This window comes from Oncorhynchus gorbuscha, linkage group LG10 (assembly GCF_021184085.1).
Source record: "Oncorhynchus gorbuscha isolate QuinsamMale2020 ecotype Even-year linkage group LG10, OgorEven_v1.0, whole genome shotgun sequence".
Lineage (NCBI taxonomy): Eukaryota > Metazoa > Chordata > Actinopteri > Salmoniformes > Salmonidae > Oncorhynchus > Oncorhynchus gorbuscha.
In genome coordinates this window covers 71438567-71462546 of record NC_060182.1, presented here as the reverse complement: position 1 = coordinate 71462546, position 23980 = coordinate 71438567, and the positions used below count along the sequence as shown (strand labels likewise).

At 44.3% G+C, this 23980-nt stretch overlaps 1 protein-coding gene across 3 annotated transcripts in view; it reads left to right on the top strand.

The window, feature by feature from the left end:
• Positions 1 to 23744, top strand: part of LOC124046487 (kinectin-like) — a 34176-nt gene extending 10432 nt beyond the window's left edge. Inside the window, exons 2-34 of one of the 3 annotated variants that reach the window (XM_046366903.1) lie at positions 6952 to 7565; positions 7823 to 7978; positions 8183 to 8287; positions 8462 to 8697; positions 8865 to 8996; positions 9166 to 9272; positions 9426 to 9570; positions 9979 to 10075; positions 10199 to 10377; positions 10675 to 10743; positions 12332 to 12369; positions 12511 to 12601; positions 12988 to 13056; positions 13158 to 13195; positions 13354 to 13444; positions 13564 to 13632; positions 13738 to 13775; positions 13887 to 13977; positions 14129 to 14226; positions 14326 to 14425; positions 14527 to 14567; positions 14687 to 14777; positions 15866 to 15952; positions 18987 to 19076; positions 19306 to 19404; positions 19493 to 19582; positions 19681 to 19773; positions 20057 to 20125; positions 20258 to 20341; positions 22277 to 22360; positions 22570 to 22659; positions 22907 to 23017; positions 23154 to 23744. In XM_046366903.1, the coding sequence (XP_046222859.1) occupies positions 6953 to 7565; positions 7823 to 7978; positions 8183 to 8287; positions 8462 to 8697; positions 8865 to 8996; positions 9166 to 9272; positions 9426 to 9570; positions 9979 to 10075; positions 10199 to 10377; positions 10675 to 10743; positions 12332 to 12369; positions 12511 to 12601; positions 12988 to 13056; positions 13158 to 13195; positions 13354 to 13444; positions 13564 to 13632; positions 13738 to 13775; positions 13887 to 13977; positions 14129 to 14226; positions 14326 to 14425; positions 14527 to 14567; positions 14687 to 14777; positions 15866 to 15952; positions 18987 to 19076; positions 19306 to 19404; positions 19493 to 19582; positions 19681 to 19773; positions 20057 to 20125; positions 20258 to 20341; positions 22277 to 22360; positions 22570 to 22659; positions 22907 to 23017; positions 23154 to 23177 (3615 nt within the window). In that variant the 5' untranslated portion in view covers position 6952 and the 3' untranslated portion in view covers positions 23178 to 23744. The remainder of the gene's footprint in view (positions 1 to 6951; positions 7566 to 7822; positions 7979 to 8182; positions 8288 to 8461; positions 8698 to 8864; positions 8997 to 9165; positions 9273 to 9425; positions 9571 to 9978; positions 10076 to 10198; positions 10378 to 10674; positions 10744 to 12331; positions 12370 to 12510; positions 12602 to 12987; positions 13057 to 13157; positions 13196 to 13353; positions 13445 to 13563; positions 13633 to 13737; positions 13776 to 13886; positions 13978 to 14128; positions 14227 to 14325; positions 14426 to 14526; positions 14568 to 14686; positions 14778 to 15865; positions 15953 to 18986; positions 19077 to 19305; positions 19405 to 19492; positions 19583 to 19680; positions 19774 to 20056; positions 20126 to 20257; positions 20342 to 22276; positions 22361 to 22569; positions 22660 to 22906; positions 23018 to 23153) is intronic. The other 2 variants (XM_046366904.1, XM_046366905.1) reach the window with 2 other exon arrangements.
• The last annotated feature ends 236 nt before the right edge of the window (positions 23745 to 23980 follow it).

Below are 23980 nucleotides of genomic sequence, written 5' to 3'. Positions count from 1 at the left end.
TTATTGCCGGTGATGTCTGGTGAGGACCTGCCTTACAACAGGCCTACAAGCCCTCAGTCCAGCCTCTCTCAGCCTATTACGGACAGTCTGAGCACTGATGGAGGGAATGTGCGTTCCTGGTGTAACTCGGGCAGTTGTTGCCATCCTGTACCTGTCCTGCAGGTGTGATGTTCGGATGTACCGATCCTTTGCAGGTGTTGTTACATGTGGTCTGCCACTGCGAGGACGATCAGCTGTCCGTCCTGTCTCCATGTAGCGTCGTCTTAGGCGCCTCGCTGTACGGACATTGCAATTTATTGCCCTGGGCACATCTGCAGTCCTCATGCCTCCTTGCAGTATGCCTAAGGCATGTTCACGCAGATGAGCAGGGACCCTGGGCATCTTTCTTTTGGTGTTTTTCAGAGTCAGTAGAAAGGCCTCTTTAGTGTCCTAAGTTTTCATAACTGTGACCTTAATTGCCTACCGTCTGTAAGCTGTTAGTTTCTTAATGACCATTCCACAGGTGCATTTTCATTAATTGTTTATAGTTCACTGAACAAGCATGGGAAACAGTGTTTAAACCAGGGGTGTCAAACTCATTTCGCATCGTGGGCCACATACGGCCTAGGGAGATGTCAAGTGGGCCGGACCATTAAAATTATACCATACTCTGCTATAAATAACCAAAATAACATGTCTTTCCTTTGTTTTGGTGTAAAGAAGCACAAGAACATTAGGAAAATATTGAAATTTAAGGAACTATCCTTTTACAAAACATTTCATGAAACACCTCATATTTCCTTAGACAAATGTGCAATTTACTTTTATCATTCACAAATATGCATTGCAACTGATCCCACTGATTGTACAAAGGCACAAAACTTTAATTGGTACTGAAAAATATAGTAATGCACTTTAAGATTAAATGAGACTTTTAAAGAAATGAATTTTTAAACCACTTACACATACGCATATAACATCTAAATGTAATCCCTGCGTACACCTTACAAACTAAGGAGAGTGATTTTAAATGTGTAATGAAGAAAGTGTTCGCCTGTCCTGTAAATCTGTAAACTTCATACATGAAACATACATACACATACAATACATACTGAAAATTTATGGAGTTGTATGAACAGTAGAATTCCATCACACAACTTTTGTTTTGAAGCTGCTGACTAACATTAAAGTGCACATTTTTTAAATCACCACAGTAAGGATTCATCTTCACAGAGCTGTATTCTTTCAATGCAAACCGTATCTAAGGCAGCATTTTAAAGGTGTTAGTCTAGTCTGGACTTGTATTTGTACCTGAAACTTGGCATCTTTTGGCCTGTACAAGTGCATCAACACCAGGTGTCATGTCCTGACTAGCTGTCACTTTCAGAACGTCATTTAAGTGCTTGTTTGTGAGCCTTGAACGCATTTTTGTTTTATTGATATTCATCACTGAGAAAATTTGTTCACAAAGGTAGGTTGTCCCAAACATGCACAAAATTTTAGCAGCCAGGGCTGTTAATTTGGGGTAACCTGGTAGTAGATACTGATAAAATCTGTCCAGACCTACAGAGGCAAATTTGCCCTTCAAATCTGCATCACACTGCAAATCAATTATCTCTAGCTGAATTTCGACCGGCAGATCAGAAGCTTTAACTGTGAAAGGTGAGCGAAAAACTGAAAATTCTGTCTCAAGTTCACCAAATACCTGAAAACGTTTCTCAAACTCCCGCAGTAGTCCTGCAATTTTGTCTTTGTACCGTTTCATGTCCGCATCAGGTCTGGTCACACACACATCTCTCAGACAGGGGAAATGAGCAGGGTTGCCATTTGCCAGTTGCATCTCCCACAAAGTCAGCTTCAACTTAAATGCATGTATGTTGTCAGAAAACTGTGTGACAACTTTTTTGCGGCCTTGCAACATTTTGTTCAGATTGTTCAAGTGTTCAGTAATATCAACCAAGAATGCAAGGTCCCGTAGCCATTCCTGAGATTGTAATTCCAACACCGGTTTTCCTTTTTTCTCCATGAACTGTCCGATTTCCTCTCGTAGATCAAAGAAATGCCTCAGCACAGCGCCTCGGCTTAACCATCTCACTTCAGTGTGGTATGGCAGGCTGTGGGTAATGTTGCTGTCGCTGAGAAGTTTGTCAAACTGACGATGGTTCAGACCTCTGAATATGGCTTCGATGCTAATGCTATTTCGCTAGCAATTAGGTAGCTGGCTTTTACCGCTGCTTCACTGACTTCTCGGCTCTGGATGAAAGTTGACTGCTGTTTCCTCAGACCCGCCAGCAATTCGTTAATCTTAGCTCTTCTCAGTTGTCCTTGCAAGCCGTCATATTTTTCGCTGTGATGAGTCTCGTAGTGGCGTCGAATATTATATTCCTTCAATACCGAAACTTGTTGCAAACACACCAAGCACAAAGGTTTTCCGTGCATCTCTGTAAATAAATAGGACGTGGTCCATTTTTCTTTGAAAATTCTACACTCCTTATCTACTTTTCTCCGTTTGGATAACGACATTTTGGCTAATGATGGTGTAGCGGAGAGGTAGAGACCAAGGTATTAACAACGTCGTAACAAGCAGCAGATGGCGCATTGATACCGTCTGCTGTTTTCAGTCTGTCTCAGTGATGCGGCTTGTCTTCTACTCTGATGGAAAGAGTGCGCCCCTTAGCGGATAATCCATGAATTGCAGCGAATTAAAAATATTAATTCCATGTCTTTTATGCATTTTTTCCACTTTCAAATTATCCTGCGGGCCTGATCGAACCTCCTTGGGGGCCGGTTCCGGCCCGCGGGCCGTATGTTTGACACCCCTGGTTTAAACCCTTTACAATGAAGATCTGTGAAGTTATTTGGATTTTTACGAATAATCTTTGAAAGACAGGGTCCTGAAAAAGGGACTTTTCTTTTTTTGCCGAGTTGACATTTAAAAGTGATTTTTCCATTTATACTGTTCAATCCAATTCCAAGCAATTATTTTCTGCATTTCCTGCACTTTTAATATAATTTCCACACTGTGCCACATCGAATGCTTAAAGGGATACTATGGGATTTTGTCAATTAGGCCCTTTATCTACTTCCCCAGAGTAAGATGAACTTGTGGATACCATTTTTATGGCTCTGTGTCCAGCAGGAAGGAAGTTGGAGGTAGTTTTGTGAGCCAATGTTAACTAGCGTTGATGCAATGACTGCTAGCAGTTACCCATAGACTTCCAGACATTGCGCTAACACTAGTTAGCATTTTTCTTCAAACTGCATGCAGAGACATAAAAATGGTATCCACAAGTTCATCTGAGTCTGGGGAAGTAGATAAAGGGCCTCATTGCCATAATCCCAAAGCATCCCTTAAGACTAGGGATGGGCATCAGTAATCGAGCAGACGTTTATGCGCTATCTTTAACCAGTGATTTTATTTTTTCAAATACTGTAAAACTATTTGGTAGCATGTGCTTCGTGACTGCCCAAATGGTCAAGTGAAATTTTGTCTTAGACAGCTTGCTTGGACTCTAGTGTTCCATTTGTACATGTGGGGCAAAACAAACAAGAAGCCAAGCATTTTTTAAAATATATATATTTTTTTAACCTCAATTCCCTTCCTCCTCCGTGTCTCATTCACGTTCCGACTGCTCCCTACACGTGCTGAGTGCACACACGCTCCCGTTAGGCCTACATAAATAAATCTAACTATTTTTTTTTATCCCTTTTATTTTTACCAGGTAAGTTGACTGAGAACTTATTCTCATTTACAGCAACGACCTGGGGAATAGTTACAGAAGGGATGAATGAGCCAATTGTAAGCTGGGGATGATTAGGTGACTGTGATGGTATGAGTGCCAGATTGGGAATTTAACCCCGGTGTCCTGGCTAACATCCCTACTCTTACGATAAGTGCCATGGGGTCTTTAGTGACCAGAGTCAGGACACCCATTTAACGTTTCACCTGAAAGACGACACCCTACACAAGGCAATGTCCTGGGGTGTTGGGATATATATTTTTAGACCAGAGGAAAGAGTGCCTCCTACTGGCCCTCCGTCACCACTTCCAGCAGCATCTTGTCTCTCATCCAGGGACTGAAACTAACCCTGCTTAGCTTCAGATGCAAGCCAGCGGTGGGATGCAGGGTGGTTTGGTGCTGGCATAACTGATGGGATACACAAGCTACATTCCTTGCAAAATGATATGTTTTATCACAAATTGGTTGATTTTGAAGTAGGAACATGTGTTCCAACAACGAGCTGCAGTTTTGGAATGTGTGTCCTGTCTATTTTCCTCTTGGGCTACTTTGCAAACTACTTGTATTTAAAAAATATAAAAAATAAATATAAATTGGTTAGCCTATGCTATAACCCCCCCTAAACATATAGTTTCCACACTGAAAATAGGTGAAAACATTAGTTTGATAAAGACTGAGCATATTTAAGTGTAGGCCTACTTACCAAACGGATGTCGTGGCCGTAATTCATCCCCATGCAGTGTTCAATGTGGAATTGTTAGAAACCTCTAAAAACAAGGTAGAATAAACTAAATCTAAAGCCTGTATATCGAAAAGAGAGCTTTTTGTTGGTAACCCTGGAAAAAATGATTTCAACTTGCCAAATTGAGCCCGGTCTGAATGATCACTTTTTAAGAATAACTGTTCCAGACCACGTTCTTTCGAAAAATATTTTATATTTTTTATATACTATACTATAAAATGGATGTCTTGACTGTGATAAGCTGCTGATATTTCCAGAGCCCTTTTCTTCTAAATTAACAAAGCAACGCTGTGCCATTGAGGGTACTGCATTTTTGAAGATTGTAATTCCGTAATATAATCATTTGACATTCGGTTTCAATAAATTAATCTTAAATGCCACTTGCCTTCTTTTTTTTACTGAGAGTGTGTGATATATGATCTCACATTTTGTTACGTTACAGCCTTAATCTAAAATGGATTAAATAAAAATACTCACAATACCCCATAATGACAAAGCAAAAACAGGTTTTTAGAAGTTTGCAAATGTATTAAAAATATAAAACGGATACCTTATTTGCATAAGTATTCAGACCCTTTGCTATGAGACTCGAAATTGAACTCCAGTGCATCCCGTTTCCATTGAGCATCCTTGATGTTTCTGCAACTTGACACCTGTGGTAAATTCAATTGATTAGACATGCTTTGGAAACGCACACACCTGTCTATATTATGTCCCACAGTTGACAATGTATGTCAGAGCAAAAATTAAGCCGTGAGGTCGAAGGAATGGTCCATAGAGCTCCGAGACAGGATTGTGTCGAGGCACATATCTGGGGAAGCATACCAAAACATTTCTTCAGCATTGATGGTCCCCAAGAACATAGTGTCTTGGAACCACCAAGACACTTCCTGGAGCTGGCTGCCTGGCCAAACTGAGCAATCGGGGGAGGAGGGCTTTGATGGAAGCCAGATGGAAGCCACTACTCAGTAAAGGGCACATGGCAACCCGCTTGGAGTTTGCTAAAAGGCACCTAAAAGACTCGGACCACAGCACCATACTGTGGGGCTGTTTTTCAATGGCAGGGACTTGGAGACTAGTCAGGATCAAGGCAAAGATGAAAGGAGCAAAGTATAGAGATCCTTGATGAAATGCCTGGAGCACTCAGGACCTCAGACTGGGGTGGAGGTTCACCTTCCAACAGGACAACGACCCTAAGCACACAGCAAAGACAACGCAGGGGTGCCTATCGAGACAAGTCTCTGAATGTCCTTGAGTGGCCCAGCCAGAGCGCGGACTTGAACCCGATCAAACATCTCTGGAGAGACCTGAAAATAGCTGTGCAGGGAGGTGTCATTCAACCTGACCGAGCTTTAGCGGATCTGCAGGGAAGAATGGGAGAAACTTCCCAAATACAGGTGTGCCAAGCTTGTAGCATCATATCGAAGAAGACCCAAGGCTGTAATCGCTGCCAAAGGTTCTTCAACAAAGTACTGGGTAAAGAGTCTGAATACATCTAAATGTAATATTTAAGTTTTTAAATAACCCTGGCAGACCCCCCAGAGCACTTGGCTGGCTACTTTTTCTATTTGGCTGGCTACTGTGTGGCGTGTGTGTGTGTAAAAAAGGTAGGCTGTGGGCCGGGACAGTGTAGTCTAATTGGATCATATCAGACGAGGGAGGGAGGGCGCACACTATCACCCCTCGTACACTCACTCTCTCTCACACACATTCTCACTGCACAGGGCTGGTTCTCTCATTCAGCAGACAACCTCTAGAAAAAGTAATTGAGTTATATTTATTACAAATCAATTAATGCGGTGTGGGAAAAGGCATTAGGTTTTCTGTTGTAGTATATCAAACCCATAAAGTATTGAGGACGTGTCACCATCAGGGAGGCACTGGGAGCGAGGTGGAATGCCTTCTGGCATTCATATCAGGCTGTCTGGAAGTATCCAAAGCTGTTTAAATAATAATTTTGGGGCGTGATTATATATGTCCTGTTATCGTCTGCTAAATGACTTAAATGTAAATGTAATGTGTGTGTGTGTGTTTTTTTGCCTATCCCAACTCCCATTGAGACACCCGCAGGGAGTGGGGTCACCATTGTACAGCGCCCCCGGAACTAGGTTAAGTGCCTTGCTCAAGGGCAGGGTAACAGATTTTTCACCTCGTCGGGTTCAGTATTCAAACCAGTGCTCTAACCTAGACTACCATCTGCCCCATTTCACGTTAGCCCATTTCCCTTTCACTGGGCTGCTCTGGCATAGGATGGGGCTGTGCCAGTGTCTGGCTGGCCTTGAAGTTTGGAATTAAACCAACTTTTTAAAATCTAAAATATGTGTCAACAAAGCGATATAGGACATTTGGGCATGAACTGATCAGCTATTTTGCTATTCAATATTTGCAGCCATGCACCATTTGTATTTATTTTATTTCTTGGCTATGTTGAAAGTTGGTTATGTGCATATGACGTGCATGATACCAAAGACTTATTCTTGCTCTCTTCAGAATGGCGCTGGACATCTATGACTCTCAGTACCTGGTGATCCTGGCCCCATCCCTGGTCATCGCCCTCATCTTCCTCTTCTTCTGGCTCTTCATGAAGGAGACCTCCTATGACGAGGTGCTGGCCAGGCAGAAACGAGACCTCAAGCTGCCACCCTCCAAACCAGAAACCCGCAAGAAGAACGATAAGAAAAAGAGCAAGAAGAAAGAGAGCAGTAGTAGAGGGGAAGGAGGAGAGTCTGAGGAAGACCTGCGGGACTTTGACGTGGCTGACGCTGTGAGCAGCTCCACTGCGGAGGAGGAGGAGGAGCCTGTCCCTGTGGCTCCACCCACCCCTGTTTCTGCCCCTGTGGCAGCGCCAGCCGAGGCCCCTGCAGGGGTGAGGGAGAGGAAGAAGGAGAAGAAAGCCGCAAAGGCAGCTGCCGCTGCAGCTGCTCCTCCTGCTGAGCTGCCTTCGGTGAATGGCTCCAAGCAAGCTGGCCACAAAGCAGAGCCCCCTGCCCCAGTGGCCAAACCCAGTCCCCCCATACCCCAGCCTGACCCTCAGCCCCCAGCCCAGGCTCAGACCCCCCCCCAGTCCTCTGGCAAGAAGAAGAAGAAGCAGAAGACAGAGGCTGGTGAGTAGAAGGCCAGGGTGACTTTCATAGGATAAGAGGATGTGGTTCACTATGCGCTTGCCTGTGTCTGCAGAAGGGGCTAGCGCCTTCCCTGAGGCCACTTATTAGTGTCCTCCCGAATCAAATCAGATTATTTTAAGCCCAGTATGAGTAGTGAGCAGGACCTTCTACACAAATGGATCACAAGGCCATCATAATGGCATCCTCTTTTCCTCCATCTCTAAAGCCTAATTGTCCTCGTGTTGGTTCCTGTCTAGTGGAAGAAGAGATTAAGGTGGATAAAGCTCCAGCTCCAGTCAAAAAGGAGGTTCCTGTGCCGGTGGAAACCAAAGCCCAGGATGGAGCGGCCCCCACAGCCACCTCAACCAGTAGCAAGAAGAAGAACTCTGCCAAGAAGCAGAAGACTGAGCATGGTAAGGAGGATGTAGACCTACTGATACTGCAGGTTAATCAAAGTCAGGGCAGGTTCAGACATTGTTCGAAGCTACTAGCAGAAAGCAAAGAAATCGTACTCTGCCTTTTTAAAAATATTTATATTTATGAAATCCTTGGGCCCACTCTCAATTTGTGTGCCTTGTCTGGCCCCAAATATGACAATGTGTTTCGGTATCCCTCAGCCCAAGTGGATGATATCCAGCCTGACTCTGCAGGTCCTGCTAACCACCATGGTGATGCGCCCTCCAAGGGAAGTGTCAAGAAACAGAAGAATGAGATGGATAAAGGTGAGAAACCTACACTCTAATATATAGCTACTATATCATGTTTAAACCTGACATAAGAAAAATACATTTGATAAATCTATTTAAACTGCATCATTCTATTCCACTCCGCTGCCATGCAACACTTGTGTAACACATCATAGTTCATCCTATGCCTTTATGTGTGTGTATTTGTAGAGAACTCTGAGGTGAAGCTGAAGGAGCTGCTTTTGGGCCTGGGAAGTCTGGCCCTGTCACAGGCAGAGGCTGTCAGTGTGGTCACTGTGCTTAAAGAGAAGAACCCGTCTGCCCTGGACGCTTGGCAGAAGTCTGCAGCTAAGGCTGACCCCTCATCCCTGGAGAGAGAGAGGCTCCTCACCACTCTGCAGGAGGAGGCCTCCATCGCCAAGGACAAGGTCCAGCAGCTCAGCAAGGTGCACCTATACATACTCATAAGATGACCTTAACTTGACCATACCGATACCAAAATATATATCCATTGACTAAATCACTGGTTTATTACCTGTGGAATCTGGCAGTGGCTTGGTGGCATTTCATTCCAGTACTGATCCGCTGCCATTTCTGCCCTGTCCGCTGTTAGGAGCTGCAGCAGGAGAAGCAGAAGACTGTGAGGGTGGAGACTGTTCTGAGGGACCAGCGTGGGGCGCTGGAGAAGGAGCTGAATGTCATGCAGGCTAAATCCCAGGGAGAGCTCCAGGGCATACAGATGAAGGTGACCACCATCCACCACACTGATACCTTTACTTAAACAGGCCAAATCTCAACTGCTGTCACTTTTTACTGTCATGCTTTATACTCCAACATCAGTCCTGAGGCAGTATAGACGAGTGTTTCTGTATGATACTGTATGTTTGGTCGTACTGACTCCCAATGTTGTGTAGTTCCAGAAGCTGAGGGAGCAGCTGGAGGGTCAGATCGCCAGGCTGCAGCAGGAGAACGGCATCCTGAGAGATGCAGTCAGCTCTGCCACCAACCAGATGGAGAGCAAGTGAGTGCCACCTCCCAGCCATCTGTTTCTAGATTATAAAGATGCTAAGTTCTTTGATAGGTATTGTATTGCACTGTAAGAATACTAGTTGCCTTTGAGGCACGGCATGGATGAGTGTGTGGGTTATAATAGTGGTTGTGGTGTGCATGGCAGGCAGTCGTCGGAGCTGAACCAGCTGCGCTCTGAGTACTCTGGTCTGATGAAAGAGCTGACGGAGAACAACAACAAGCTGCAGCAGGAGGAGCACCAGAGGAAGTCGCTGGAGGTCAACTACAAGCAGAATGTGTCTCAGCTGGAGGTATGTGGTTTGTCAGGGGAGGGGCCAATGACTCACACGGGCATCTAATTTAGTTATTTATTCAGCCCATAGTTCACTCGGCTGCCTCGGAGATTAAACACAAAGGAATCTCTCCTTCGTGGTCAGACCTGGACTGGACTGTTTCAGGTTTCTCACTGTAACCATGGGAGGGCCTGTGTCCGCCCTTCCTAAGGGGGGATGTGTAATAGAACAGGGAAGTGGAGGATTGTGTTAGCTCAGGAAGTGGGCCTGTTTGAGGCTTTGTGCTCAGTATGAACACTGTTTCCCTGCAACAGACACCCAGGTCGTCCTTTCCTGTGTTCATAACCGCAGTACAGTGATGGATTCTGAGAGGTTGTCAGTGTATGTTCACTGTTAAAGTGCCAAGTGTTGTCCTGTGATCACCAGGCTCAACTGCAGGAAGCTAAGCGCCGCTGGGACGAGCTCCAGAACTACCTCCACAATGTCAACGCAGAGAGGGAGAAACTTCATGCTGCTAAAGAAGGTGCTCAGAGATTCTATAAACAGACTTCTGAAACGCAAACTAATGCACGACTCATTGCCAATATGTAACAAATGTTACATGTGACGAAGGTGATATGACTGGGTCTGGTGTCTCCTCTCTCAGAGCTGCAGAGCCAGCTGCTGGCGGTGGAGACCGAAATGAGCAACAAGAACAAGGAGATCCAGACGCTGCACAGCAGCCTGACCGACACCATTGTGTCCAAGGACCAGGTGGAGCAGAAGGTGATGCAGCTGCTGGAGGTGTCCCAGCACAGCCTGGCTGACAACTCAGCGCAGGTCCAGGTAGGGGAACAAAGCCCTAATTGTTGTAATGACAGATGTGATGTGTATAACAATAACACATTCCCTAGTGTTTACATTCACCAGTGGTTGACAGTTAAACTTGGAAGTTATAGTTATTGTGCCAGGTATAAACAGGACTTCACATTCAGACCATTCGGGAAACGAGGGAGAGAAGTAGTTAAAGGGGAACAGTTTTAGTTGAGAGACTGAGATGGGCCAAATATTTGAAGTATTTTTGTATGTATATTTTTCATATTCTGGTATGCACTCAACATGACATCCTTTTAATCCTGACAGGATCTCCTGAGGGAAAACGGTGGCCTTCAGACCCAGATTGAGACTCTGCAGAACCAGTTGAGCTCACAGGTATGTTTATGTTTAGTTCATCAACAAGAGTTCATATGTTTATATGTACAGTACCAGTCAAAGTTTGGACACACCTACTCATTCAAGGGTTTCTCTTTATTTTTACTATTTTCTACATTGTATAATAATGGTGACAACATCAAAACTATGAAATAACACAAATGGAATCATGTAGTAACTAAAAAAGTGCTAAACAAATCAAAATTTATTTGAGATTCTTCAAAGTAGCCACCCTTTGCCTTGATGACAGCTTTGCACACTCTTGGCATTTTCTCAACCAGCTTCATGAGTAATGCATTTCCAACAGTCTTGAAGTAGTTCCCACATATGCTGAGCACTTGTTGGCTGCTTTTCCTTCACTCTGCAGTCCAACTCATCCCAAACCATCTAATTTGGGTTGAGGTTGGGTGATTGTGGAGGCCAGGTCATCTGATGCAGAACTCCATCACTCTCCTTCTTGATCAAATAGCCCTTACACAGCCTGGAGGTGTGTTTTGGGTAATAGTCCCACTAAACTCAAACCAGGTGGGATGGCATATCACTGCAGAATACTGTGGTAGCCATGCTGGGTAAGTGTGCCTTGAATTCTAAATAAATCCCCAACAGTGTCACCAGCAAAGCACCCTACATCACACCTCCTCCATACTTCTCGGTGGGAACCACACATGCGGAGATCACCCGTTCACCTACTCTGCGTCTCACAAAGACACGGCAGTTGTAACCAAAAATCTCACATTTGGACATTGATTGTGTTTCGTGGCCCAAGCAAGTCTCTTTTTCTTATTGGTGTCCTTTTAGTAGTGGTTTCTTTGCAGCAATTTGACCATGGAAGCCTGATTCACTCAACATCAACTCTTCAGAGGAGACGGTCTGTTAGTTGAACTCTCTGAAGCATTTGTTTGTGCTGCAATCTGAGGTGCAGTTAACTCTGATTAACTTATCCTCTGCAGCAGAGGTAACTGGGTCTTCCTTTCCTGTGGCGGTCCTCATAAGAGACAGTTTCATCATAGCGCTTGATGGTTTTTGCAACTGTCCTTGAAAAAACGTTCAAGTTCTTGAAATTTTCCAGATTGACTGATCTTCATCTCTTAAAGTATATGATGGACTGTCGTTTCTCTTTGCTTATTTGAGCTGTTCTTGCCATAATATGGACTTGGTCTTTTACCAAATAGGGCCATCTTCGGTATACCACCCCTACCTTGTCACAACACATTTGATTGGCTCAAACGCATTAAGAAGGAAAGTAATTCCACTATTTAAGGCACACCTGTTAATTGAAATACATTCCAGGTGACTACCTCATGTAGCTGGTTGAGAGAATGCCAAGAGTGTGCAAGGCTGTCATCAAGGAAAAGGGTGGCTACTTTGAAGAATCCCAAATATAAAATATATTTGGATTTATTTAACTTTTTGGGTTACTGCATGATTCCATATGTGTTATCTCATAATTTGATGTCTTTACTATTATTCTACAATGTAGAAAATAGTAAAAGATCAAGAAAAACCCTTGAATGAATAGGTGTGTCCAACCCTTTTTGACTGGTACTGTATATGTGAGTGTGTTGTGACCACTGTCTTCCTCTTTCAGGCCACTACTGTATCCCACTTTGAGGAGCTACAGAAGCTGTAAGTGTTTCCCCAGCCCACTTGCACATCTGTGTAGCCTGATCCTTGAATGTCCGTCTGTTCCTTATAATGTCCTCTCTGACTCTTGTCCCTGTCATATGGGTTGTGTTGCTGACTCTTGCCCTGTGTGGTTGTGTCCAGGCTGGCTGAGAAGGAGCTGCAGAGGAAGAGTCTGGAGGACTCCCTGAATGGTGAGAGGAGCAGTGGTGCCAGCAGGGAAACTACCATGCAGGTACCTACAGTAGTACTGTCTAAACCCCCATTATTACACCAGCTCTGTAAAATACGGTCTGTTAACCGGATGGAATGTGTTGAGCTGTAGGAATGCTGCTCACAGTACATTGGATTGATTTGTGGGCTTACTACACATGGATGTTATTTCTTTGTGAAGCATAGTAGCTAGTACAGTTATAAAACAGAACTATGATAAGCCCTCTGGGCTGCCTTTGTTCATTAAAACAAAGTAAATTAGCTGAAAATGGTCATTAGGATAAAGATATTATCAAACTACTGTAGACCTACATGCACACTGTCAAATGAATAGTGATATCTCCTTTGTGTGAGATGAATGTTGTTGAATCTGGGCTTCCTGCCCTCACCCTCCTCTCTCCTCCACAGGCCATGCACAATGAGAACATGTCACTGAAGGTAGAGCTCCAGAATCTGCAGGCTAAGATTTCTGAACAGGTCAGAAGTGAAACACGCCTGTTTTCTTAGATGGAACTCCTGCTGTGATCTACCAGTTCCTCAGTATGCATAACTCTGACACACCCTCTCTCCCCATCTAGACTGCTTCTCAGCTGACCTTGGATCAGTTCCAGAGGAGGTATGTGAGAACGGAGAGCATTAAGACCACACCAGAAAATAATGCTCTACTTCACATTGACCCTCTCTCATTATGTCTTTGTGTTGTTGACCCCCCCCACACACACACACACACACACACACACACACACACACACACACACACACACACACACACAGTTTCCAAGAGCGGGAGGAGAACATCAAGACTGTGGAGGACCTGCTGAAGATGGGGCTGATTGAGGTGGCCAATAAGGAGGAGGAATTGAAGGTGAGCAGGGTTCAGGAATGAGCTTGATCATTCCCACCAGATAAACACAGTTTTGATCGTGCATTTTGTAAACAAAAATGATGTTGAAGTGTTTGAAATCAAATTGCTTTCTCTGTCAGACTGTAAGAGAAGAGAAGGAGGTTCTGAAACAAGAGATGGAGGTTTTAAAGCTTCAGACTACTGAACAGGTATGTTATGCACACTTTTCCCCCCCACACGGATCTACTGTCTCGTTTGATAGTCTCAACTCCGTTCCCTCATGGATTCTCCCTCTTGTCTTTTCCTACTCTCAGACATTGTCCGATTCGATAGTGGACGCACTACAGAGCAAGTAAGTCAATGAAAATACCACTTTTTCCTAAGCAACTGCTATGAAACAGCTTGCCATATTCATGGTCAATTTGTTCTGTGTTCGCTAAGTTTTGTTGTTCTGTGTTTCAAGGATCCAAGAGAAAGATGAGCAGATTAAGTCAATGGAGGAGAGCCTACAGGCAGCACAGGAGAGTGACTCCAGCAATGGGATGACCATTGAGGTGTGTGTTCATAGTCACTCTCTCAAAATTCAATTGAAGTGCTTTATTGGAGTGTGTTTAGACTTTTCCCAATGTTACTGTTTTGGTTCTAGACTGTGCTGTGTTTCCCTGCTGGGTGTTTGGTGTGACCCTGTGTTTGTTGTCCCTGCAGTCTCTGGAGCAGCAGGTGGTGGGGCTGGAGAAGCTGAGACAGAAGGAGACTGAGGACACCACCAGTGCCAGAAACCAGCTCCTAGAACTACAGAGACAGTAAGCATACTGTACTATCCTTAAGCCTACTGTTCTACTCTTTCCTACTCGATTACTGCATTATACCCTGAGAAATTAGACTGACACACTCTGTTGCAGGCTTGCTGCTAAGGACCAGGAGATCCAGACCCTACAGAGTGAGTTGGAGGCGAGGGCCAAGGAGGTGAGCGACAAGGTGCAGGAGCTACAGCAGCAACAGGTGAGGGAAGAGGTGGAAACAGTTCATTGGTCATCTGTATTGGCTGAATGGGAGAGGGTGAAAAATAATAAGATAAGTAATTTACTTTTTTCTTGTTCTAGTTGACCCACACAGAAGCCCCAAGCCCGGAACTGCTGACAGCGTGAGTAACAGCAATACTTCACAGAATTCCCTTCAGTATACAGTAGGTGTCCCTTGGCATGGGGCTATCCAGCAGCGTTATGCTTGGTAATGTATGTGTGGTGGTGTTCTGTCCTCCAGGTTGGCAGAGAAGGAGAAGCAGGTGTCTGATCTCCAGGCAGAGCTGGCAAAGCTGAGGGAGTCCCTGGAGCTTCACAGGAACAAGAACAACGTAGGTGTCCTGTGCTGCAGACTGTCCTCCTGCTTCCCCAGCCCACACCCACACTACCTACCTCTCCAGTCTAGCCCTGACATACATCTGCAGACCTCATCCTGTATATACTCTGCTAAACCAGGGGTTCTCAAACCCTTCCTCGGGGACCCCCCAGTCATTCTATTTATTTAAACTATTCTGGAGCTAACACACCTGATGATGTCTGGGGGGTCCCTGAGAGGTTTGAGAACCACTGCCCTAAACTACACCCCTCAGTGATGTCACTACCCATTAATCTGCAGTCCTGTGCACCTCTGCTTCAAATGAATAATCTCACTCTACTCATTTTCCCAAGTGGATAAATTGCATTTTGTCGCAGACTATGAATGAAATTAATTAAGCTACTTGAAATTATTCAAGTCAGTAATTTCTCTACCATTTACATTTTAGTCCTGTTAATTTGAAATTCCATGCTTATGTTGGCTAAGGCTTTCTACAATCAAACAGCATAGTTAAGGGCTGTCAGTCTACTCTTCTCTGTTCATGGCCATGTTTACAAGGAGTCCCTATTTCTGTGTCCACAGTATAACAACAGCCTTGTTTTACAGAGACTGAGAGCTACATTGTTGACTAGCTCTGTATAACGTGATTTGGCTTTTCCTATCTAGTTACATTTGACTTTTTTGGCAGTGAGCTGCAGCTCTCCTTCAGATTCTTTCAGTGTCTATCCCAAAGACCTCTACTGAGTGACTAACTGTTTCACTGTTTGTTTTTGCCGATACAATTTAGTGGACGATCCTTTCAAAGACTCAATCGTTAGATGGGCAGCTCATGTTAAGCGGCAGGGTAGCCTAGTGGTTAGAGCGTTGGACTAGTAACCGGAAGGTCACGCTTGACCCTTAGACTGGTTTTCAGGTAAAGTGCAGTGAGGATTTCCTTTTAAACCTACACTCAGAAACTGGATAGGACCGCTGTACAGAAAAGGAGAGTAGAAAATAGTATTAGCTAATGGTTCTGTTCGTCCCTATATGAATTGTGTTTGTGGGTCACTACATACTTTTCCCTGAGGCTGAACTGAAAGTCGTATCTCTTTTGAAACTGACCAGGAGCTTCGGGTGAAAAACTGGAGCGCTATGGAGGCTCTGGCAGCCACCGAGTCCATGCTTCAGGGGAAACTTGGCAAAGCCCTCAAGGTTCGGACACTGCTTCCAGTCTGCTTCACTCTAGATTGAAAACTTGATTCATCCCCAAACAGCTATTGCCATAATCGACCAGTGAGATTACTCCATTATTCATACATATGCTGCTGCATACTGATTTCTCCCCTCTTCCTGCACTCTGGCCCTGGATAATTGTCTCCATGAACTATTCCCCTCTCAGGAATCTCAGGAAGACTAATGAACTTTATGCACTTTACCACTGCTGTTCTTGAGTTCTGCTTGCTATTCTGCGCTAGAATCTGCATTACTTATACAGTTGTATAACTACATAAATTCCAGTGCAAAGTAAAACTGTGAATTGAAAATGAGTGTGCAGTGACTGACTCCAGATGTCATGTAGCGGGATGGTCATAATGAGTTTGTGATCCATGATCTTCGTGATGGACCTCTCACTTCCTGCCATGTGCTTCTCTCATTTCCTTTCCCCAATTCTGCATGTGTTCCATTATGCTTTGTGATGTGTATACACTGACATCAAGACAGCCATCAGCCGCTAGTGAAATTCTATTCCAAGAAATTTGATCCTGCAGAATTGCCATTTAGAAAATGATGTCCAGATTATGTGCAAAGTGTCAACATCATTATTTTGTGTAAAATCATTTTTGAAAACATGCTAAAATAACAGTGATACTATTGATCAACATACAGAAATCTTTCAGTTTGCGTACGCCACCAGCTTACTGCATTGACTTATATCCTGAACAAAAATATACACGCAGCATGCCACAATTTTAAATCAGCAGTGGTGGGAAAAGTACCCAATTGTCATACTTGAGTTAAAGTAAAGTTACCTTCATAGAAAATGGCTCAAGTAAAAGTGAAAGTCACCCAGTAAATACTACTTGAGTAAAATATACTTAAGTATGAATCATTACAAGTTCCTTAAATTAAGCAAACCAGTAGGCACAATTTTATTTTTATATTTTATTTAAGGATAGCCACTGGTACACTCCAACACATTAACAAACAAAGCATGTGTGTTTAGTGACTCCGACAGATCAGAGGCAGTGGGGATGACCAGGGACGTTCTCTTGATAAGTGTGTGAATTGGACCAGGGAAAATGTATGGCGTAAAAATTGCATCCTTTTATTTAGGAATGTAGTAAAGTAAAAGTTGTCGAATATGAAGTACAGATCCACACAAAAATTACTTTAGTACTTTAAAGTATTTTTACTTAAGTACTTTAAACCAATTTAAATAAATAAGAGGTTCTAATCTATGGATTTCAAGTGAGAATGGGAATCCAGATTGGTCACAGATTTGCCTCATGCAGTGCCACACATCTCTTTGGAAAGAGTTGATCAGGCTGTTGATTGTGGCCTGTGGAATGTTGTCCTACTGGACGAAGTTGCTGGATATTGGCGGGAACTGGAACACACTGTCTTACAGGTCGATCCAGAGCATCCCAAACCTGCTCAATGGGTGACATGTCTGGTGAGTATGCAAGAAGTGGGACATTTTCAGCTTCCAGGAATTGTGTACAGACCCTTGCGAAGTGTGGCTGTGCGTTGTCATGCTGAAGAAACATAAGGTGATGGCGGCGGATGAGTGGCACCACAATGGACCTCAGGAACTCATCACGGCATCTCTGTGCATTCAAATTCCCATTGATACAATGCAATTCTGTTCGTTGTCCGTCTGCCTGCCCATAACCCCACTGCCACCATGGGGCACTCTGTTTCCAACACTGACATCAGCAAACTGCTCGCCCACACGATGCTGTACACGTGCTCTGCGGTTGTGAAGCCGGTTGGACATTCTCTCCAATGACATTGGAGGAGGCCTACGGTAGGGAAATTAACATTAAATTCTCTGGCAACAGCTCTGGTGGACATTCTTGCAGTCAGCATGCCAATTGCATGCTCCCTCAACTTTTGGCATCTGTGACGTCGTATTGTGTGACAACTGCAGCAATTTTTCAGATTTGCGAGAAATACACTATTTTGGGCTTTATATTTTAGTTTAGTGTAGAAACCAGACAGTAATATTGACACAAGTTCCTCTGCTGTAGCTGTTGTTAATATCCACCCAGCTGTTTCCTAGGGGTTTTTCTAGTCCTCTTCATCAGTGAGAATATGATCTGCCATTACCCTTTGCTTAGCCGTATGTATTTAGGGACCCGCTAATAAACCATAGACTAACAGATTGCTCTCCTACTATAAACAGTTGTGGGGGTTCGGTATATTTTTGCCACAGTTCTAACCCCTAATGACTCGCTCCTCATATCCATAAAGCAGACCGGGTACATGGTGAACTGATTTTCCCAGCAGCTGCTCTCGGCCATCTTGGTACAGTAAAAATGGCCTTCATTTAAGCTGAGTGTAGGAGTTCCTGGGCACCTGTTGTGTGCTCTCAGGAAAATGCATGCTCATACACAATCCAAAGCATATGTCACAGCGTAGATCCCTTTCCCCTTCCAACACAAGGTGTTAATGAGAGTAGAGGTGGATGTGCCAGGACATCTCTCTCCTGAGAGTTTCAAGCCCTGTGCAGCTAGTGTGATTAATGGTACCAACGTAGTGGGTTTTGTTTGGTGGTGCTTCCGTGATGAAGAACGTGTGGTGCTCTATGGGAAGAATGTTAGCTCCTCCGGGGCATTACTGCAACTGAATGAACAAGAGTGAGTAACATGTTCCTCCTTGAAAGGAGACCAATGTGAACCTGTAGAGAGCAGAGCGGGGTCTAAACTTAATGAACTCGTCTCGTGGTGGTGCGTGGCTACTGAACACTGGGGTGGATGAATACTTGAAGCACACTCAATAAATGAGCCGTTAAAAATGTTAGCTGTTCGTTACACTGGAGTGTCGTGGAGAGGGAGTTGTGATTGTCCCAGGCCATGCTCCTGTATGCACTCTGAGATGGGAGAGGTGAAACCAAGCGAGCAGAGGTAGCGATTTGAGGTGTGTGGTGTGTGTGTGTGTGGTGTGTGTGAGAGAGAGCCCTGAGTGTAGTCTATGTTGAACGTCCCCTTTTCTCTTCCTTCTCGCTCTCCTCTACCTCCTTCAGGAGCACCAGACAGCCCTGGAGACAGCTCAGGTAGAGTGCCGAGATGTTTTGCACAGACTGCTACCCAACGTGCCTCTGCCTGCTGAACATGTAAGGTCTCACAATAAAGTATATAATATGCCATTTAGCAAATACTTTTACCCAAAGCGACTCAGTCATGCATGCATACGTTTTACATATGGGTGTCCTGAGAATTGAACCCACTATACTGGTGTTACAAGAGCCATGCTCTACAAACTGCCATACAGAGAACCACATGATGTGATATTAAATTCTAAGTTCATCTCTTCCACATGGTCTATTGTTGTGTATCTCTCAGAACCACCAGGAGTGGCTGCAGAGGTTTGAGACTGCAGTGAAAGAGGCCCCAGCAGCAGAGCCCAGACCTTCAGCTCCAGGGGGCTCAGAGGACACCAAGGTTTCCTTTTACAAAGACTTGTATGTTTTTTTAAATGTCTGAGAACTGGGGTGGAAAGAAGTGAAACCAGGGCTGTTCCTTTCACCAGATATTGGCTGATAAGCTGAAGGAATCAGAAGAGGCCCAGAAGGTTCTACAGAAAGATTGTGAGACATACAAGAAAGTGTTGGCTGAGACGGTGAGGTTACGCTCTCTATCAGTGTCCTGTAGATGACGTTAAAAAGGTGTCGTGAGGAGGCTGTGAAACTAACCTGTAATAACCTCTACTGTCCACAGGAGGGCATCCTGCAGCGCCTCCAGAGCAGTGTAGAGCAGGAGGAGTCTCGCTGGAAGGTGAAGCTGAATCTGTCACAGACAGAGCTGAAAGAGGTGAACACTGAAGAATATTAAATTAACCCCAAATTGTTTATATTGCACTTTTAACAATATCATTGGTATGTGTGGTGCAGTGGAGACTGGTGGGAGGAGCTATAGGAGGACGGGCTCATTGTAAGGCTGGAATGGAATAAATTGGACAGCATCAAACACATGGAAACCACGTTTGACTCCGTTCCTTCATTTCCGCAATTACAATCACCTCCTATAGGTCCTTCCACCTATAGCATCCACTGGTGTGGTGCTTATAGTCACTCTCCTGCCCTTTCTTTCCTAGATGAGTGTGAAAGTGGCAGCACTGGAGCAGGAGGTGGACAGGATGAGTGACCTCGGGGAGCTGGACAACGTCAGTCCTTCAGTTTAATACTTTACATACCGCTCAGCAATTGTATTATTTAGTCACTTTACATCAGTTGACACATTCAATTTAATAGATTTTCATACATAGTTAAAAATGCAATATTTTGTTTGTCCATAGTTGAGAAGGGACAAGCAGTACCTTGAGTCTGAGCTGAAGAGAGCAGAGCACGAGAGCGCTACCTATGTGACGGAGGTCAGCGAGGTGAGCTGACTCAACTTCCTGTCATCTACCTGTCATACTCGGTCATTTCATAGTGGTTATCCATCTATGTAGTCATAGGGGCAGCAGGTAGCCTAGGGGTTAAGAGCGTTGGACCAGTAACCAAAAGGTTGTTGGTTCGAATCCCCGAGATGACTAGGTGAAAAGTCCGTCTGTGCCCTTAAGCAAGGCACTAAACCGTAATTACTCTGGATAAGAGGGTCTAATCATTCCCCTCTGCATTGTTTCTGGGTGTTACTGTACTTGCTATATGTTTATGGAGCTTGTCTCTTTGTTTACTGTTTGTGGTATCCACCACTGTGTTTGTACATGTAACATTACGTTCATACACACAACACATTTTTCATTGTAGAATGCTCTGTTTTTAGAGGGTTTACGAACTTTACACAGTAACTTAAAGCACTTTGTTTTTCTAGTTTCCTGTAAAATCATTGGAGTCCCTTTGCAGGCACACAGAACATAAACATTCCAGCTGCATTCATTCAAATCATCACACGTTTCTCCGGAGAGTGAGAGTATTTTATGTAGGTCGCTGTAGATCATTGGTCAGATCAAGAACCATCGAACTCTCCTAAAACAGCTTTAGATGCTATTACACTCACACCCTAATTCACTACTAGGACACACCCTAGAAGCCGATCACCCAAGCCGTTCCCTTGCTTCAGCTGTGTAGCGTTGTTTCCCCGGGTCCCACAGCTGCTCATTAAAACATATCTCATTTCAGTTTAAAGATCTGTTGACTGAACTGCAGAGCTAACTTGATGGCTCTTATACAGAAGCAGTCAGGCAGAATGAGGAGTTGAATTTGGTAAGCCTTGCTCACCCATATATAGGTAGAGCTCCCGTAACCTGTCCCTCCTCCCTACTTCACCAGCACCACCACCCAATGTCATCTCTGGGGTCATCACCTGCCTGGGGAATACATGGTTCTCAATGTCCTTTGGGAGTCATGATTCTCAATGTCCTTTGGGAGTCATTCCAGCTATCTATCTACAACCTCTGGATACACTAGTGATATAAGTTTAAATGCAACAGGCTACTGTTTTTGTATGCATGTGTAAGGTGGGTTTTCTTTGCTTTTTGGGGGAAGTTATATTCTTAGTGTAACGATAGACTGAGCTATTAGTATCATTGGTTATAGATGGACCTTCCTTACTCGTGATAGGACAGACTTAAAACGCTACTGTTTCCATCCTGCACACTATCCACTATCCCCCTCAAACTCAACTCTGGACCTTGAAGCCAGTTTCACTGTTTTCCCCCCCTTGTTCTCTTATGGTCAGGAACTGATTTTAGCTAGGTGCAATTATCAGGTAGAACAGAAAGCTTCCGGACCTCATAGAGTAAGAGTTGAATAGCCCTGCACTATCCCATCACTACCACTAAAAGGCTGACTGTGGCTTTCTGCTACTCCTGTACAGGCCAATGAGCTTCTCCATGTCGGCCATCTTTGGGGATACGTTCTATGTCTTCAACTGCACGCACACGTTCATCATATTATCATTCATTTGCCTCCACACACAGTTGAAACATTTTCAATGTCGGTCTCTGTCTTGACGTCTGTCTCTTGTCACCCTTCTGTCTGTGAATGCCTTCAAGGATACCTGAACATTTTCTGTTTTTTCATTTGACAATGCATAAAAATAAAAATAAATGTTTGTCAGTGTCTAGCTAATTATTATTAGTTTAGTAGATATAGCTACATGTCTACCTCAACTGCTCTAAAAGCCAAGTGAAAACAGTTTTGGTGTATGCAAAACAGATGTTTGCATTTTATTGGTAGAAATGCACAAATATATCACCTCATGCATATGCAAATTCCCCCCTCCAAACAGTTTGAGATCAGATTTCACCAGGAGTGGAACGGTCATTGTCATATGTTAAGTGTCTCATCTCTCTGTTGGTGTTTGGTTGCAGCTGAAGACCCAGCTGACTGAGACTCTGTCTAAACTGGAGACTGAGGAGCGTGAGAGGCAGAAGGTGGCTGGGGATCTCTATAAGGTAAGACAATCCCTCAGGATTGGACTACCATAAGTTTATGTTTGGATGTACATTGTTGTTAGAGAAATAGTTTGTTACCAGTCCCAAGTCTAGAATGAAACCCTCTAGGAGCTAAATCCACTCTGAACATTTGAATATGTGGAACACGCTTATATTACCTGAAATGCTTAAATGTTTCTTGTAATTTCCCCCATCCTGCTCCACCTCAGGCCCAGCAGTCTCTGGATCTGATCCAGGAGGAGTTCTGCAAAGAGACCGGCCAGGGTGACCTGATAGAGAACAGCAACCTCTCATCACACGTAAGACTTATTGGAGGGGAAGGGGAACTTTGTCTGTGGCAAAGTTTTTATTTTAAATATTTGTTTTGAAGTCAGTCACGCATATGATCTAGGTAGTGTACATTCGTGGTAAAAACACAGGTAGCTATGAGTATTTGTAATATTGTATGTTAAATGTAACCAGTCTTTACCTAGGGGTAGTTTTATTGACCAGTAGGTGTAGTTATATTGAAAGTGACCAGAGGGGAGTAACTAAACCGTCCCTCAGGAGGATATTGACAGGAAGGAGAAGAAGACTACAGGCCTAAACCAAACTGTGAGGGAACTGCAGCAGCTGCTACTGGCTGTCAACCGGCAACTCACCAAGGGACAAGAGGCGGTAGGACATTGGATAACTCAGCAATCAAAAGAAGTCTTTGAAATATAGGAGTCAATTTACAATAAATGGAAGGTATAACTGGCATGTAAGTCTGCGTTGTAACTCTAAAGAGATATTGAACTGTGCTTTCTTGCAGGAATCAGACTCGCCTGAAGTATAGGGAGGGGAGGATGGACCCTCTCTAGAGACAACCTCTCCACCTCTACCTCTCCTATCATGCCCTCATCCTCTCCTGCTATACTCCTCGCTTTCCCTTTCACCTGTACTGTAGGCAGCCTCTTGCTGACCCCATGCCCAGTGCTGACCTCTGACCCCCACTTGCTCCTCCTCAGCAGGGTCAGGGAGAGACCTGGCTGGGCCCCAGAGCAGAGGGGCTCCCTTAAACTACAAACACGCCGAACACCAAACCAGACCTTACTACTGCAAAGTCCCAACACATTCCTCATGATCCCAACAGCACAGCCAGAACTAAAGGCATCCTACACATTCAGACTGTGTGGCATCCCCCCCCCCTGTTTAGTACCCCCTTTTTTCAATGGAACGCTTTGAATACATCGTATTTCTCTGTTAGTTTTCTTTGTCAAGAAGGCGATGAAGTGGATTCCTAAATTTGGGTTCTTTATCCTTTTTAAGTTAAAAAGGAAAATGTATTGTTTAAAAAAGTAACTGTTAGGACCTGCTTGACTGTACACTACAATTGTTGATCTCTTTGACTCCTGGCCTGACAACTCTTAACATGTGCTGATTCATGAATACATAACTACTGTACATGCATACTTTGGCTGAGTATTGGGAGGGGAAGGGGAGGGTCCCAGCATGTCAGATGGGACACTAAGTAACTGTAACCATGGAGATCCGTAGAGGAAGTCTGTAAGTGCAGAGCCAGTAGGAGGGAGGCTGTGGATTTGTCTCGCTGTGGGAGCAGAACGACAGGTCTACCGAGCTGAGGTTTTTAATCCTTCT